General features: G+C 32.0%; 1 protein-coding gene across 1 annotated transcript in view; it reads right to left on the reverse strand.

Moving 5' to 3' along the window:
- Positions 1-143: 143 nt before the first annotated feature.
- LOC124357396 (probable asparagine--tRNA ligase, mitochondrial) overlaps positions 144-19769 on the reverse strand; it is a 32218-nt gene continuing 12592 nt past the window's right edge. The window contains exons 2-4 of the mRNA XM_046809155.1: positions 4324-4895; positions 3007-3478; positions 144-546 (exon numbers count right to left, since the gene is read on the reverse strand). Coding sequence (XP_046665111.1) covers positions 277-546; positions 3007-3478; positions 4324-4895 — 1314 coding nt within the window. The 3' untranslated portion in view covers positions 144-276. The remainder of the gene's footprint in view (positions 547-3006; positions 3479-4323; positions 4896-19769) is intronic.

Below are 19769 nucleotides of genomic sequence, written 5' to 3' on the forward strand. Positions count from 1 at the left end.
GTTGTGTTGGATATTTCAACAACTTTGTGGCCAAAGTGTTGAACTTTTTGGGGAGCAAATGGAATTCTTTCAAGATTGAAAGACATTCCATTTCTTCATAGGATAATAATTTCACATTCACTTTGAATGGAAAGTGAAACACATTGTCTGATCAAATTCTTCTATATTTAAACAAAAACACAAAGCCACTTTTCCACTCAGGTGAGTGTGAAATTATTTGAACAAATAAGAATACCTAGACATCTTTATTAGAACTTGGTAAGTCAGGGCTAGGTTTTAGAGTTTGCAGTTGTGAGGCCAACGAGGAAAAGGAATGGCATCTTTAATATTAGGGATTCCTAGAATTACTTGAAGAAACCTTTCAAACCCCATGCCAAAACCCCCCGTTGGCACGTTTCCGAATTTCCTCAGTTCCAAATACCATCCAAGGTTATCTTCCAGGTCATGGGTTTTTAACTTTGACACTAAAGTATCAAAATCATCTTCCCTGAGACTGCCTCCACAGAGTTCTCCTACGTTTGTGCAGAGTAGATCAACAGCGTGCACCTGAAAATATATCATTCATAAGTTGATCTTGTTTTCTTTGGTATTTACTCAATCCTGATTATAGGACATCTGGGTTATGGTACTGTAGTGATTTTTTTCTATCTATTGCATTTCTATAGTACATTTGACTAATTATTATTTGTATTCTAGTAATTACTAAGTAGAATGCTTGAATCGTAATAAAATACAACTTTTACAAATAACTTGTGACTTAGAAGAGATATAACTTTGTTGAGTTTTAATTTGTTTTATGTTTCTTTTTTAACAACCTTTAATACCACATGACCTATGTTCTCTTTTAAAATTTGTTGAAAACGGGTTGTAAAGTTTTTTGAATTTAAAAACTTTTATGCTGTAAGAAAAGCTTGTAAAAATGGTCATAAGACATACTGATTAAAAGCTCATCTTGTACTCTTTGCAGTAAAAAAATGTACACTCATATTAAAGGACAAAAATACCATAGTAAAAAAGAAAAACAACAATTTCCAAAAATCCCTGCTATTTGGGCAAGATGAAAGATTTTCAAAATATTTGTACCAAATTCTGTGGCGGTGAAAGTCCTTCAATTTGCCTCATAACCTATCTAGCATTTGTAATTTTTTAAGATTCGAACCTGTGACCGTAATTTTCGGGCACGCCCTGTGTTTTAAATGTGACAAAAACAGTTTTGTAAAGTTCGCTGTATGAGGTTACAACAGGGCTATATGGTTTATTATGATTTCAAGGCAAACTCCCACATACAATAGTAGCGTCTTAGACCATGCAGCTAATCTAACTTGATGTTTTAGATGTGTAGATAGCTTGCTTACAATTTCGTCATACTCTAGTTCTCAATAAATCATCTGTCAAACCGCCACTGGTAATATGTTAGGATGACATATAGCATCCATCAATTTATCTTGAAGGGTTAACATTTATTTATTATTTTTAGCTCTACTTCAACAAATCTTATGTATATGACGTGTTAACAAATCCTGAATTTTTTCATTAATATTTTTCATTCATAGGAGATCATCATTTTTCAAACATTATTTTCTTAATATGCAGACACTTACATATTTAGATATAACAAACTTTATAAGTTTATTCTGTTATTGTTTACAATATCCAACCGGATGTAATCACACTGCATATTTTCATTTAGCTAAACAACACAATATATAGAATATTTTGTAAAAACATACGTTATTTAAAGAGAAAGAAATGGTCCAATTTTTAGATTATCTTGGGTTTTTTCACAAAAACCTTACTATTTCTGTTATCATATTATCATTTTATTTGTTTTTATGTAATTTGAGAGGAAAAATTAATACTTTTTTAATAGTACACTATATTTACACAAGAGAAATGTTATTAGATTTTTACAAGTATTTAAAAAAATTGAAATAATTATGTAACTTTATACTTGCATTTTATCTCACTGTAACATATTTGTAAACAAATATATACAGAAAGTACAAATTATAGACTGCATAAAATTAAAAACATCATATTTTTAAACTTTATAAATTATTGATCTTATAAGTATTAAAACAATTTTTTACTACTCACTTAAAGCGTTCAAATTTTAACAAACATTTTCATAAATATCTTATAATTTTGGTTAATTTTTCACATGATTGTAATATATATTTTCTAGAATAAAAATATATTAAATTTAGTGATTGTTTCTCAAACTGCATTTCGTTGATAAGAAAAATTATATGCACGCGCGCACACGCACATATATAATGGAGATTCAGTATTTTATGAAATGACAATGATTTTGAAAAAGCTTGCAAGATGTGAAGATCAGGATCACTACTTTTTTAAATTAACATTTCTGCAGATATAGGGTTAAAAGTGTCTATAGCACCCCAGCAGAGGCTGTAGTAGTTTCTTTTGTTTTACCACAAACATATTCATGGGAAATTACTGTAGAGCTTCTATCACATTCAATGTTTGTTGACAAACTTGTGTGTCAAATAGAAATGTCACAGTTGTTTGTGCAGTCAAAGTATCACAAGAGCACATTCAACTTTTTTAATTTTCCATGAGTGGGCACTATCATTCTGAGCATTTATTCAACAGAAATCAAGACCTCACTCACATTTGCGAGTAGGCTCTCGGATAGGTTGAGTAATGCCTTGCTACCTTGGGCTTTGCAGGTTTGTGCAAACCTATGCTGAATTATTTTCAATAATGTTTACTCATAGTTTGTTTCTTCACTGATAAATGTCATTTAGGTTCATTTATAAATATTTTAGTTACAATCATATAATATTTTAACATTAGTTTGGAAATGTTCAACTTCTCTGCAGTATAGTGTTTATCACTACAATAACCTACTAATGTGTACAATAAACAAAATTTTTGGCTTTTATTGTATAAAATATTAGTTGAAACAATGCAAATACTTTTAAAATAAAATAACACAATAGTTGAAAGTAATAAAATTATATTCAGTAACTAAAAACTTACCTTTGAAGAATCATTAGTATGAGCCTTCATATAGAATGGTTTAATACCTGTAGGCCAGTCTACGACAAAAATTGGCAAATTATTGTTGTGTTTTACCAAAAAGAGTTCATGTTCTTTGCTCAGCGGATCTCCTTTTTTGAGGGGCTCGGTAAAAAGTGATCTGTGGTTATCAATCACATTAAACACATTATCATAACTGTCCACCGTAAACGGTGACTTCAGTAAGTGTTCTATATTCAAACAATTTTCTTCACCTTGGGTTTTAACAAACAAGTGCACATCTTCTGCACAAGTGTCCATCAGGGTTTGACACATTGTCTTGATAAGGCCTTCCATCAATTTTAGGATACTATCCAAGTCTTTTACGAATGCGAGTTCAGCCTCAGCCATGTAAAATTCTGATAGATGTAGTCGAGATCTTGAATTTTCAGCTCGGAAAGTGGGCCCTAAACAGTAAACTTTACCCATAGCTCTGTAAAGAATATAAATATTTTAGTTTTGAAAATGTTTATAAAACACATAAGTTTAATAAAATTGTAACAACAGTTATATAATGATAGTTCTACTACTTATGTACTTAAAAAAAAAACATCAAATAATTTAAAATTGTTATTGCTGCTAATATCTGGCTGTTCTGGCATCCATCTTGATTTTAGTCCATAACAACAATTTGAAATTTCAAAACTCTTACAGTTTTATTTTTAATAGTAGAAACCAGATGTATCATTTTAAAAGTAAAAATAATATGATACATATTATTTTTACCTTTAAAATGAAACCTTTTGGCGCTTTATCACTTGAATATTGAAAAAGAATAAAATTTACAAGAAAAACTCAAAAGTGTTAAGATGCATATTAAACAAGACATTTCCCATAATTATAAGAACAAATATAAGAGTCTAAATTGAGTACGAGTAAAGGTCATCTCACTAAAGAAGCTCTAAAAATATGAAATTAATAGTGAACTAAGTGGCAGTTATAGAACTTAACCGTAGAGCCTGGTTAAGATTGATAATTTCCAGTGCTTGTATCACACTATGTAACAATTTTCAACATTATGCAGAATCTGCTTTAAGGGCTAAATACTAGTAATGGTAAAGAGTAAAGGGTGTGATCTCATATAGAGCTATATGAGTGAGACTGAACTACTCTCAAAGTGCTTCTGCGCTTTAAGGCGTCTACCGCAGTCAACATGTTAATGAAGATTTTTACCTACAAAATTTGTTCTTATTATTATGACATAACTCTTACTACCAAGTGATACAATTAGATTTATAATCATTGAATATATTTATAATTTAAACTTTAAGACTTTACCGTGCAGCAATTTCTAGATGCAACTGCCCAGAAACTGTCAGATACGTTTTTCCATTAAAGAATGCCTCTTCAGGAGTCATACCTGGAGAACCCATTTCTCGGATGAGTTTCTCACTGTCAGGTTTGACGATAAACACCTCTCCTGCACCCTCACAATCGTTTGAAGTAAGAACAGGCACATCAATTTTACAATATCCTAGCCCATTAAAGTACTGATGAAGAGCTAATGCTGCACCATGGCGTATCCTCAACAGAGAACTAAGAATTCGGGTGCGAGGTCGCAAGTGGATATATTGGCGCACATAATCTGCACTGTAGGATTTACGTGGAGCAAATGGGTAACCATCAGCAACAACACAGGGTCCAACAACTTTGATATCATCAAGGACTAGTTCCACTTTCTTAAGTTGATTAGGTAACAATTTACCACTCAGCTCAACGGAAGATCCGTAAGTGAGATTTTTAGGAACAACACTTTTTGGAATCACCACTTGAAGTTTTTCTGGCCATGAGCCATCATCTAAATCTATGAAAACGTTATCCTTCATTTTTCTTACTGCTTTCACCCACCCCTGAAACAGGAAAATTAAGTTATTAATATATTAAACTATATTAGGTACTACATACAGTGTGAGTTAAAAGTATGGATACATTCTGTTTAGTTTTTGATGGACAAAGATGGAGGGATGGAACTCAGGACATCTTCGTAGAAAATTGAAGTGAACTGTTTTTAGTAACTTCTATGTGTAAGAAATGGGTTTTAGTCACTATTACAATATTGCCCATTTCTCCAAAATAGGATTTAGATTGTTGAGTAGAATTTTGTGAAATAATGATGGGGAACATTGATAATAATAATAATACAATTAGATTTAACAACATTGTTTTCTCAGATTAAGCTACTTTCATGTTAAATAGTAACGTTTACAGACACAATGCTTGTTATTGGGCTGATGTTAACATTCACTGGATGAGCAAGCAACATACCCAGCCCCCTGAAAAATTAAACGTTTGGCTCAACATTGTGAGGAATCAGTTTATTGGGCCCTTTTTTAATTATGGAAACCTTGTGATAAAAAATCAATAACAGTTAATACGCAACAGATTCTGTTCATCACCACATAATGTAACAGGGGAGATTGTATCTAGCATTAGGGAAGGATTGAGTGTGACAAATATTACAATCATCAGATTTTAAACAGTAACTTAAGCTACATTTATTAAATTATTGTAACTGAACATGACTTTCACAAAATCAATTATCCAGAGATCTGGCTGGTTAAACTTTCAATGTGTATATTTGAAGTGTGTGTCTTAATACCACCCAATTCCATATCATCTAAAGCAAAATAATCGTGAATTTAGGTGGTTTAATACTAGGTGTCAAGACTAAGTGCTGTGCAACAATCCCTGGTTTGCTTAGGTGGCATGCAACTGTTTCAAGTTTTCAAGTACCACAGTACCTAATCGCTTTGTATTGGTTCAAATCAAGGCTTTTTTTTTGTTCTCTTAGGACAAGAACCTTATAAATTGCACTTAGTCCTGTAAGAAACTTTGCGCTGCTTCCGGAGTGACAGGATATTCAGGATGGGTAAGGTTAGGGTGTAGGGGCCGCCTCCTATCGAGATCCATGAGGAATACTTAGGGCACTACATCTCAAAGTCATCCCGGAAGAAGGGGAGGCCAGCTCTGAACCAGCCTCTCCAGTCAAGGTAGGCAGGGGGTGACACACCCTTGTTGAGGTTAACAAGAACCTCTGAGGTAAGGGAACAAGCCCCACCAACTCCAACAGTCATCTTCCACATAGACTAGACCTACCGAATTGCCCATGCACCCCAGAATCTCAACATTTGCGGTTAGTGAAGTGCCGCTACTGGACATCCATAAGGTTGCCCAGATTGAAGTGGTACATCGGATTTTGCTGTGCCCAGTGGTGGGTTCAAATCAAGGCTTGGTGGGGGCAGAGTGGTTGGAGAAGTATAACAAGAGGAGAATCCAACCTCGCCCTTCAACCCTCTCACAACGGTGTGCCATCAATGTCCACTACAGTAGGGCGAGCAGTCAACAGCACAAGGCAAGAGGTGACACGTGGTAGATAATCTGTGAAGCATCGCACAAGGGATGGAAAGTGAAACTTAAATTCCAAGTCTATTAGAAAATTGGAATATCTTCCAGTGGTCATCACTTATTTTTTTATGCCCTTAAAAAGGATATGCTTATGACGTACCTGTTATCCAGCAGGAAATTGTCTGCAAATTCACGGGTAAATGCTAGTTTTAATGTAGAGGTTTACAAGATATGTTTCCAGTATAGAAATTTTAAAATTAAATCTCTTATAAAAGGAAATATTTGTACATTTTTTTAAGGAATTTGTTTATTTTTTGAGGTTGCAAAACCTTTTTTGAAATTGTTATAATTGTATGCTTATTATTATAGTTACATGTGTGTAGGAGCTATACGATGACAACAGTTAACCAGGATAATCACATAGCTTTTAAGGAAATATACGCTATTTTATCAAACAATATTTTCATCGTAGACCCACTGCATCAGGTACGAACCATCCCACTATTTTTACCTATCTTTAATGTCTTATTCTTGAAAAAGAATATGATTTTTAACGGAGAATATTGTCTGATTATATAATTATTAATGAGAAACTAGAATCTTCAAAAAATTATAAATTTATATTATGAGGTGTTAAAAGGAATTAAATGTATCAATTATGTATGTCAATCTTTTATATATATATATATATATATATATATATATATATATATATTTCTTGAGTATGTGACTGAACTCCTCCTAATCAACTGGACCAATTTTGATTAAATTTGGTGTGTTTTCAATGGAATTCGAAAATGGTTTAGATTCACAATTTGGTCGACTGGAAAATGTTTTTTTAATTAATTTTTCATTTGTAAGTAGTTGTTGATTTTGGAGTGTTTTGCATTGGATCCGGCATACTGCACTACGACACGTAATACAAAGTGGACTGATGTTTAACAGCTGTTAACACTTTCAGCTGAAGTTCATCAAAGAAGCAGAAACATTTGTTTACATTTAAAATTTAGAAAAGTATTATTGTAAAGTGCTAATCAGTAGTGTAATGCAGATTGCGTAGATGAAGTTATTACCTAATTTTAAATTTTATAGTGCATCTATGATCAATAAACTATCTAATGCAATGAAAATACTATTAAACGCTGTTATAAGAACCACCTCATTGTACAAAGCCGTGAATGTTTGCACATGAGGTAATCGAATTTGGTTACATCGAAAGTAAATGAAAAGAGCCGAAAGAAGACGCTTTATGATTGAAATTGGTTTTCGTTGATACATTTTCTAGATCGGACCACAAGGCAAACTCCACAATAATACTGGAAATATCTTAGGCAGAAAATTAATTTTAACAGACCGAATTTGATTCTTTATAACTGAATTAGTTTATCGAGATTAATCCATGTAAATTAATTGTACTGATTAACTTATCAACACCTAGCAAAAGCTACGAAAGATAGAGGCAGGAAATATAGTTCACACCTTCATAATACGCCCAAGAGGATCACGAAGGAATGACTATTAATTATCTCAGGAGTGTTTAGAATGTGATAGTAAAAAAATATGTAGTATACTGTTTTTCAACAGGAAATTGCATGCGAAGCCGCGAGCAACTGCTAGTATCAAATATATATTCCATTAATGCGTAAGAAAGAAATCTTTGTATAAATATTAAGGTAATCAGACAAAACTTTAGAATTTTTTTATTTACATAAAAATTGTTTGATTATGGAATGTTAAGTATTGTTTGTCTACAACTTGAAGTAAAACATAAATATTATACAAAATTGCTAAAATGTTGATTTAAAAGTATATTTTTATTAAAAAACTTTGCTTTATTATCTGGATATTTTCTTACTCTATGCTCAACAGTGATTGCAGGAAAGGTTTATATAAGGAAGTGACGTAACAATCAAGCTTACTCTATGCTTTCAAGACTATAAATTTAAACAAATTGAAAATTGTGGTTAAATTAAGTAAACATATGATTGTACTTATATAAAACCATGTTTACCCTGAACAGTTCATTACATTTAACAGGCTCTAGAAGTGAATTCAACCTTTTATCTATAAAAAAACTTTAATTCACAATAAAAGAATTGATGTTTATTGATTTGAGATAAAAATTATCCTATCCTTTAAGTTGGACCAAACAATACACATCTATAAAATTTCTTTGCTTGAAGTTTGTTTTTGACAATGGGCGGAATGTGAAGGAAACAGGATTTTTTTGGACATTTGCCATTGTTTAGTGATACAACCTATCAGCATCACTACTTTTCAAGATCTGCAATCTGATGTCTTCTTCAGGTAAATAACTAACCTAACACATAATTACAAACTAGGTTAAAATAAAAAAATCATAACAGAGCGTTGTGACACCCATAAGTCAGGAATCACAACCACGATGTTGTGTGTCAACTTCACTAACTCAACAAATACAAATACAAATACAAATACAAATACAAATATTCTTTATTTTTCAAATACATTAAGTATTGAAATGGCGTCAAATAAAATCATCACAAACAGTTGTTACAATTTCAAAAATAAGCTTTTCAAATGGCAATGTTCATTGTCCTTCTTTCAATAAACTCATTAAGTGAGTAAAAAGGATTGTTAATTAGCCCAGTCAGTAAGAGTAGTCTTCAGTCTTCTCCCGGTGAGGCATCTAAATTCTTCAGGTAGAAGGTTGTGCAGCTTCATGCCCATGTAGGAGGGTTTCTTTTCATATAGGGAGAGATGGTGAACTGGTAGTTGGTAACGAGTACCGTGTCTAGTATTGTAGTCATGTAGGTGTCTATTCTGCGTCAGGGGTTGTCCAACAGCATACAAGATGACTTCTTTTATGTAGAGGTTTTACTATTGGCATAATCTTCAGGGTTTTGAAGGCTTCTCTACAACTTTCTCTGTAGCCTAGCTCAGCTAAGGTTCTTACGGCCCTCTTTTGTAGAATCAAAACTTTCTGAAGATTACTTGCAGAAGTTCCTCCCCATATCATTAGGCCATACCTGATGTGAGTTCAAACAAGGAATGGTAGGCAATTTTCGCAGTAGTAGATATGTCGCTTATAGATTTTGTACGTTTGATCATATAAAGGGAGGAATTTAATTTGAGAGAGAAGATTGTCTACATGCTGTGACCAGGTAAATCCCTCATCAACAATGACTCCTAAATATTTTAGCTTGGGTGTTTCTTTCCACGTCGGGTATTGTTGGTACTTCATCACATCTTCTCCCAAATGCGACTTGACTAGTTTTGTCTGGATTTACCACCAAGTCATTTGAGTGGCAGTACTGATAAGCCATGTTCAAGGCTGTGAATGATCTGATATCTAGATTGTCTTTTTGTCCACTCAAGAGCAAGGTGGTATCATCAGCGTACATTGAAACTGTTACAAAATTTGTCCAGGTGTTCGGGTATGTCATTTGTAAACAGTATAAATAATACTGGTCCCAAAACAGACCACTGGGGCACTCCTCGATTTATAGGTAAAGGTCTTGATCTAGTTATTGCTGTGATTCCACTTGTTGCTTGTTTTATTTCTACTATTTGTTTTCGGTCTTTAAGATAGCTTTTAAACCACATCTTGGCTGTGCTCTTAATTCCTAATTTGTCTAATTTGTGTAATATGAGATCATGGCTCAAGCAGTCAAATGCTTTACTCAGGTCTAGGAAGAAGAAACTATAACATGTTTTTCCTTCCTCAAGGTTGTCAATTATGTAGTCAGCAAAATCGGTCAGGCGGTCATGGTTGATTTTCCCTTGATGAAACCATGTTGTCTCTCAGTTAATAAATTAAACTTCTCACAGTGGTCCAAAAGCCTTCTCAGGACAACTTTTTCTAAGATTTTAGAGAAAGTTGGCAATATTGATATTGGCCTGTAATTGCCAACTTCGGTTTTACTCCCCTTTTTATGTTTTGGGTAAACTTTTGCAAGTTTTAGGGCTGATGGAAATTGACCTTGACTCAATGATTTGTTAATAATACTTGTGAGGGGGATTGTTAGTGATTCCTTACAATGTTTAAGTATTTTTGTGGAGATATTGTCGGTGGCTGCAGAAGTTTTTTTGTTTGAGATTTTTTATAATATTTTGTATTTCTATTTGGCTTGCGTGTTGGTAGTTATGTAAGGTCATGGCCGTGTCCGAGGTTGTGTGTGGGTCTATGGATGGTTTAGGATTGTTTTTCAGCGTTCTCTCAGCGATGCTGGTAAAGAAGTGATTCATATGCTTTGCAATTTTATAGGGGTTATCTTCTACATGTCCATCAAATTTCAAGCTTGAGTGTTTGTTGTATTACATTTTTTGTCTGTCTTTCATCGTTAATTATCTTCCACAAGGCTTTAGATTTATTTTCTGCTCTATTTATGAAACTGGCTGATGCCTCTTGTCTTAATTTTCTCAGCCTCAAGTCATATTCTTTCTTAGCCTTTTGCTAGATTGCGTTTATCTTCTTCATTATTTGTTTTCTCATATACTAGAAGTTTCTGAAGGAAGTTTTCTTTTAGCAAGTTTACCTGATGGTCTACAAAATGTTTATTTGTCACCTTCTTTTTCCTTCTAATTTTTCTTTAATGGACATGCTTGATTGAGAGCCATGGTAACTATTGACATAAATTTAGTATATGCTTCTTCTACAACATGCACTTAAGAGAAAAAAAAAAACAAAAAATACAACATTAATTATTAGAAATGAACTACAGAATACAGATCATAATATGTCTGCATTCACCGACCAACCACTTACGACTGACCAGAGGCCAATCGTCATGGCAGAAACAAGATGGCGGCAAACAGAAAAGGAAAAGGTGTTGGCCTTTTTTCTTATTGGTTCATGCTGGATGAACTTCTTAAAAATATAAAATTTCATTGAAATTGGTGTAGTGATACCAGAGATTGTTGTACACGAAAATGTGTACACACACACACACACACACACATTATACAGGAACTGTTTATATCATTAACACATTTATTGATTAATTGAATTTCTGTGAAATTAACACAGTTTAAACCAATATTGAACTGAAATAATTATAGATATTTATATTCCACTAGCTGTTGCCTATGGTAGAGACAGAGCCTCTTATTCCCCAAACTTCTCGCTTACACCAGGGAACCACGTACAGAGGTTGCTAATGGTTTTCCTTCTTTCTTGCATTTTGTAAGGTTTGAGTTATGAAACTTTGGTTTCTTGGTAGTTATCAGAATGATCAGTCCTAAACTATGTGTTCCAAAAATACAAAATTTATTTTCTATAAGGCCAATACAGTTTTGAAGCAATATCTTTGCTGCTTCATAACATACAATCCTATTAATATACACATACTAGCTGTTACCTGTATCTTCGCACACACTTAATAGTAGGCGTTATACTACTTAGTACTTGTTACATTATATGATGAAATACTATGAAATTATCAAACTTAAGTAGGCATACATCAGGTAGATATTACTTTAGTGTTCGTGGTAAAGAGTATCAGAGTTTAACCTCACTCTCATAACGTGTTTTGCATGTGTAGGACCATTTCTCGTTCAAATTAATTATATTTCCAATATTACAGCTGAGTCTGCCTTGTTACTCCGATCAAGATAATAAGTTAAAACCTATTTTTGAGAATATTGGAACCAATACAGTAATAGAAAAACTTATCACAATTACAACTGTTTCACTACATCATAAATTATAAATGTTCTATGTGTAGGTATTTATTTAATCTATTTATTTGTCTTATTGGAGATTATTTTGTATACTATGGAAATGGTGCAATGCCGAAACACGTGCCATGTGCATCTAAATAAATTAAATTACAAATGGTTGTAGTTTACTTCTTATGAGCTAATAAATTTTAAGAGATATTTGTAATGGCATATTAAGAACATTGTACCTTTTACTTGTACATAGACTTGATTAAAGCTTTTTTGTTGGGAGGTATATTTGAAACAAATCAAAATTAATGTTTTGCAGAGAAAGTAAATTATTTAAATAATATTAAAACATAGCAAAATTCAACATTTTTTACTCCTTTATTTCAAACATGAAAATCAAAGTATGTGCCCATTATCACTGACTTCTGCTTGTAGATTATTGCTACCATGATAAAATTTAGTATTCTATTTTTAATGTAAAATATTTTTGTATTATCTAGTAAATATTAGTATTATATAATATTCATTTAAATAAAATCACCTTAAGGGTAATACTACAACTCTCTTGGAGTAATTTTACATGATCATAACTAAAATAAGTAAACCTATTTTCTGTTAACAAACAACCAAACCGGTTTGGAATACAGTGCATCAAAGTATTACTTTTTTAATAATAGGGATTAATTACAAAACTCTTTTTGCAAGTGTTTTTTTAGTTTAATTTATAACGAAGGAAAATTGAGTAGTTTCTTACAATTTATACAGTAAATTATATAATTTCCCAGAATATTATGAAGTGCTACGTTTTTACTTCAAAATGTTGATATTTTGTTATAATTTTTTGATAAATACGTTTCTAATTTCCAAATTCTGTATTATACCCCAGAAGTGAAAAGAATTGCTCAAAAGCTCTATTTTTTCTACTTTATTCCTGGTATATAAAATGGTACTGATATCAACTTGTTTCTCCATTGTTGGAGTTCAGGTTGTCAAGCTTCCAAATTGGTTATAGACTGTGTGGACAGTTTGCAAGGAGGTACTATTTCAATTGTCATGTGCTACGGTTAGAAAGTTCCAATAGCCTTTTACTATTTAAACTAGCAGTACCTATGGCTTTACACATGATTTCCTATTGAATAAATATATGTAAATATACATGTCTCTTTTAAATGGCATAATAAACATTCCTGAAAATAAGTATTGGTAAGTGAAAATTATTCCAGTGACCTAATCCAATTCAGAATATTGGAGTCTAAGTTTAAAGAGCAATGTTTTAGGATTCAAAGTCAAGAGAGTAAAACAGTTTTTATGTAACATTCCATAATATTTAATGAATAGCTCTAACAATTTCATTAACATTGTAACTATTTTAGAACAGAGTGGAGGAATACTAAGTCCGTCATAGTAATCTTAATGAAAGTACTTATGATTTTATATGATGGAGTCCTATAATAATTTTAATTTGGAAATATATATCTTTATGGTACATATTATTTTAGTTTTCGTTGTTAAGAGAATCTAAAGCCAAACAAAATTCTTACTTGCTTTTATTTATGAGGTGTAATGTCTGCTGTTTCATTTTTAGTTCAAACCAATTATATTCCACATATCATAGTAGAGTTTGCCTTGTTGCCACAATACAAAAAATATAAATACTCAGTCTGAAAATCCTACTTCAGTCAAGGGTTGTCTACATTCGGTTCTTGTAATATCCGGTAATATTAAATTGGTGCCAGTAATCTGTTTAGGACATATACACGTGTGTCAAAGTTCACCACCTTTCTAGGACACTGGGAATTTAAAAGTAGTTCTTCTAGAGGTTGCAACTCCATTTAGACCCGTATGCTTATTGATCTTCATGAATATGCTTTTGGTTTTCTATTTATGTGATGAGAGACGTGTGAAATTTCACCTTTACAGGATAGCGGGATGTTGAAAAAGAAAAATATAGTTCTTCTAGGGGTTGCAATCATATTTTAGCCTCTATAGTAATTGATCTTCATGATGATGCTTTTGTTTTTCTATGCAAGTTGTGAGACATTTGTGCGTTAAATTTCATGTTCCTAGGACATTAGGAAGTTGAAAATAACAAATTGTTCTTCTTCTAGGGATTACAACTCCACTTCAACCCCTATGGGTGGGTTATATTTATGAAAAGTATTTAGTTTGTCAACTTAAATCATGAGGCATACTTGTGTCTAATTTTCTGGGATATCGGGAAGATGGTTAGTTACTATTTCAATTTTAAACGACTTTTTAAACTAAAATTATTCAAAAATAATATATATCTCTTTCTTTTAAACAGCCAACTCAAAAACATACTATACAATTATAAAATGAGAAAAAATAAACTAAAATGTTGTAATCTTCCTGAAAAAATTCATTGACATAGTTACATTATTCCAAAAATAATCAGATCTCTAAAAAATTGATTTTAAAACTCTTTTTACAATGTTATGCCTTATATAATTAATTAACTGCATTTAATGCTAAATAATCACAAAAAACATGTACAATTTTTGGTACGAAAAAATACATTACACTTTAATACGTTGTCATGAAACTGTAGTTTACTATTATAAATTAGTATTGTGTATTATTGTAGTATTGGAAGTGTGAGTTTATGTGCAAATCCTCAGTATTAGTATACTGTCGTAGGTGACTGTGGATATTGTAAGTCGAATACATGAATTATATATTACCATAATTGACATAATTTTTGTAACAGATTTATATGTAGTCTGATTGTACTTTTCATCTATTAATATTCAAAAACACAAACACCAAAAGCATGTTTACTTTTTTTATATATAATTTAGAAAGTATTTAGATTTACTGTTTTGTAAAGATGGGAATCCAACCATAAATTATCAATCATGAGTTAGGAACCAAAACTATATACAAATGTCATTAGCTAATATATTCTTGATTCTTGAGACGCCTTAGAGGATGAACTATATAGCTTGTATTGAGATAACTGAACTCATTTGCTTTAAGTGCAAGAAACATTTGTATTCACACTACTCTATATGCGATGTTGGGGCATTTCTTAAGAAATTACTAAAAATAGTTTTCATGTATTTGGATTTTGCAAAAATAATTACTATACAAATTTCTAATATTTGGAGTATTCCAAGATATCAAATTTAATGTTTGTGCCAATATGTATTTGAAATAACTTAACAATTCATAATTTGTGATTTAACGTTAAGCATTGTAACAATTCATATTTTTGTATCTTATTGAAATTTCAGTAATATGCAATATTGATCCCCTTATTCTACCAGCGAGTGCATTAACACAATCCGCTTAACACAAGTCAACAACCAAATTAAAGAGCTTTTCCCTAACCATATAACCCATGCAACGGACGGTCGCCCAATAGCCACTGACAGTGGAGGTGGTTTCCCCTCCAACATGCTGTGATATTAGGCACTATAAAACTCAGGCACGATTCTGTAGGTGCCGTGCTACCCTCAACAATTCTTTAATGCTCTGATATTAGGTGGTACGTCCAATAAACACAATTGTTAAACATAACTCTGTAGTAAGTGATTATGGTTGTTACATAACAAGTCACATTATGTTTATAAGAAAGAAGCCCCTTCCCAAAATGGCACTTGCCACACCTGTTTTATTTTAATGAATTTAGTAATGTGAATGATCAGAACGTTGTCTCAGTGCCTTGTCTCATATCTGAACATCTCCCTACTACCAAAATGTAAAAGACTTCCTCCTTTCAACATTTTTTTATAGCACTGCATTTGTTAAAATACACACATATGACCTGCGTATAATTTTCTTATAGCATAACATTTTCTATTTTGTTTATTGGTTGATACTGTATAATAATAGACTGCTTTAAGTATGCAATACAAAACTTGGCAAACAAGAAATTCATCCAAGGCAGAGAACCATGCTTCAGAATTTGGTAATAATTATGTAATAACAAAATCAGCAGCTTATGAGCTCTTTTTATCATTTGTCATACATTTCTTGAAATGATCCCTATATCTGTCTTTTGCCAACTGTTTTTAAAATAATAAACAGACTTTAGATCACTGAACTCAGTTCAACAATATTTCTGAGACAAAATTTAAAATTATGAATTTAATCACTAACGTAAAAATTGAAATTCTACCTAGCTTGTTCTTCCATTAGTCACATTTTATTTTTAAGTAATAAAATACTGTGTGTTTGTATAGACTACTTAAAAAAATACATGCAGCAATTTGTTCATGTTCAACCTCCTGGATGGTATAAATTTTGTCAGATTGTCTTGTAATTTTAACGTGTTTCTATAGAGTTTTATATTCATATAAATATATGAAGGCCAAATTCTAAAAATACTACCGGTATTAAAAAAAAATGTTCAGCTCACCTTTACTCCTAAATTATGTACATACGTACACTAAGGCTTTAAAAGTCTAAATTGATTAATCCTAAGAACAGACCTTAATTCATTATCCTCAATCAGGAAACCCTGATTCCATCTGTTCCCTAGATCGATGGACTATCTATATATAAAAGAAAGTCGCGTTAGTTACACTATTTATAACTCAAGAACTGCTGAACCGATTTGGCTGAAAATTGGTAGAGAGGTAGCTAAGAACTGGGAGAAGGACAGGATACTTTTTATCCTGTTCCCGATTCAGGATTCCACCCCACTGGTTTCTAAAAGTTACGGAAATACCCGTAAGAAATGGATTGCAGCAAACATATATTATTAAGTGAAAGAGCCTGTTCAAATTTAATCAGCTGCTATTTGTAAACATATATAATGCGACAAAAGAAATATATGTTTATATCATTTAATTACCATTTAAAATTTCTTTACATTTATAGTTTGAAAGCATAGAGTAAGCTTAAGAGAAACAGCAAATTTTGTTTCAACCGTTTCTGCAATCACTGTTAAGCATAGACTTTACTATCCAGATAATACAATTCAAATTTTACGTAAAAATTTCACCTTTAACTGCAATATTTATCTAATATAAACCATGCTTGTGCTTGATCAGAAGAGCAATAGAGATATCAAAATTACTATATTACGTTGGCTACAAATATAAAGAATGTTATAAAACCAACCTTAGTAGTTTTTTTTGACAGAAGTATGGTTCTCAGAACTCCGTGCATACATATTCTCTCGATCGAGACAACAAAGCAAGCTCAATCATGGCATCGGAGATATAACTAATTCGATCCAGAAGTAATACACGCGCAAAGCCTAAAATAAAACCATAAGCAATTTCGCTTAACATCTGAAGCTCATAATCATTAGACTGTAATAATATGTACCTAAAATATGCCTATTTTCATTTCAAAATTACAATGAGCGCCATCATTTATTACATTGTATGTGCGCTAATGAATTCAACTTTTTGACTCCTGTCCACGCTGGGCTAATACAGTTCAATTATATACAAAAATCATAGAATACTGGAGAAAAATTCCAGTTATTTCACAGGTGCATATTGAGACTGTTTTAAAATTTAAATCTTAAATAGATCATGAGCTTGGAGTATCTTTCAGTGATTATCATTTATCTCAGAAGGGTAATAACGACGTTCAAAAGAAATATGCCTCCTATGTCCCAATTTTTCTGTAGGAAATCGTGTGCGAAGACGTGGTAACTGGGTATCTGGTTGTAATTGGTATTTTATTGAAAATCAAGAGTTTTCGTTATAAAATAGTATGAATTTATTGACAAACTAGCTGTTACCCGCGGCTAATCGTGCATAATTACTTTTACTAAGTAATATAAGGACTTTGGTTCTAAAGATTGCGTGCGAAGTCATGGGTAACGGCTAGCTTGGAATACAAAGTGAATTTTAAACATGATAATAATAATTGCTGTACAACATCCGGATTGTCAGCATTAAAATTTTTTTAAGTATACTATTTGAAGAAATTGTTCAAAGTGATTTTAGTAAACGGCTACCAATGCATATAACCAAGTCACCAAAATTGTAATTTGTATTTTTTTAATCTCATTACTGATACATCTCATTTTATATCTTCTGAAAAATACTCATGCATCAATGTAATTTTAATTAATATTATAACCCTTCAATTTAGAATAATTAATATTACTAAATTCCAAATATGGAGAGGGATAGCACGGGTAACTTTGATTGTAATTACTGTATTATCAAAGAAAAGTTGATAGTAGTTAGTGTCTTAGTTTATAGGCACGGGTATTGTGATACTGGAGTGGTGGTTGTAAATATGAGGTCTTGTTTACAGATTTTTAGGATAAAATTCATATCGCTTTTGTCGGTGCTGGTTCTCTGAGCATTGCTTGTCTTGAGATCATTGATGTGATTCTTTAATATCTTCTTTTTAGTAGTTTTTTCAAACTCACGAATGGTATTGAGGTTTTGGATCTGATGTGCGTCTTGAATTATTTTTGGAAAATGGTCAGCTAGATAGCTAGAACTACCTTGACACTTGTAAGTTTTTCACCAGTCCGGTATTTCTCAATTTCAATCCTTTGCCCTATACCTTGTTGCACTTCACAGCTCTAGTTCATTTCAAATGTCGTTTCAAAGTCTTTCCATGATTTTATGGTTGCGTTTGTTAAATAAAACCATCAAGCAACATTTTGTTCTCGGGCACTGTCGATGATGTATTCTATTACATTTTGGGATGGGTTTAATTTTTTGAAGATTTCTCTTGACGATATGTTTTCCGCTTTGATACAAATTCTTGTGCATTGAGAGCTTTTCCATAAACTTTGGTGAATGACTGGTTAAGAACAAGAATGTTACAGAACAAATCACATATTCATTAAGGATTTCAGAAATGCAAAATTTATTTAATTTGGCTTTGAGATTTTCAAATATCTCTTCTTGCGAGATAATGGAGTTAAAAATTTGATTATGCTTTAGCCTGTGTGTGTTTATTTCATCAAGCCGTTTTTGTGTAGTAGATAATTTATTTTGATATTTAAACTGTGTTTGATGTAATCAAAATTTCTGTGAAATATAAATTTTCTTTTAAACTTTACTCTAATTTGTCTTGTATAGTGGATTCCAGGCACATTTTCTAGTTATCCAAGTCAAGGATCAAGTTGTTTTAGATCACAGACAATTTTGTGACCTAAAGGATTGCACCATAGTTCCAATTTTGTTTAATTTCTATTCTTTGTTTTGGATGAGATACTTTTAATATGCTAAGCTCAGTGGTGATCCTTTCAAAGATGTTTGTCGATTTTGAAAATACCACAAAATATTTTGTGTCCAAATGTTTTTATTCTCAAAGTTCTTAATTATAAACAATGTTTTATATTGGTGGACTGACTGACAGCTTTAAAGTTTATATTAACTTTGAACATGAGATGATGGTTGATAAACTCAATTGTTTCATTAATTGATGGACTGGTTAGTAGTATACATTTTTAATTAGATTCACATTTCTGTTCAATCTTATTTAATTTCGTAAGTAACATTTGCTTACAGTCGTGGTAAGCGTGTAGACAAGAACAATATCCATGCTCACATTATAACAACCAAAACAACCATTTATATACCTATCACAGAATCTATTCCCCCTTAAATAACCATGCAAGAAATTAGTATCGATATCGAACAAAGGAGCAACACCAAGTGTGTACAGCTGTAATCGAAAGCAGATAACCACTCTCCTCAAATCCCACCCCTTCCACAATTCCCATAGTGCTTTAAACTACTAAGCACTGATGGCTTACATAGCTACCATCATATTTCCCT

This window comes from Homalodisca vitripennis, chromosome 3 (assembly GCF_021130785.1).
Source record: "Homalodisca vitripennis isolate AUS2020 chromosome 3, UT_GWSS_2.1, whole genome shotgun sequence".
NCBI classification, from domain to species: domain Eukaryota; kingdom Metazoa; phylum Arthropoda; class Insecta; order Hemiptera; family Cicadellidae; genus Homalodisca; species Homalodisca vitripennis.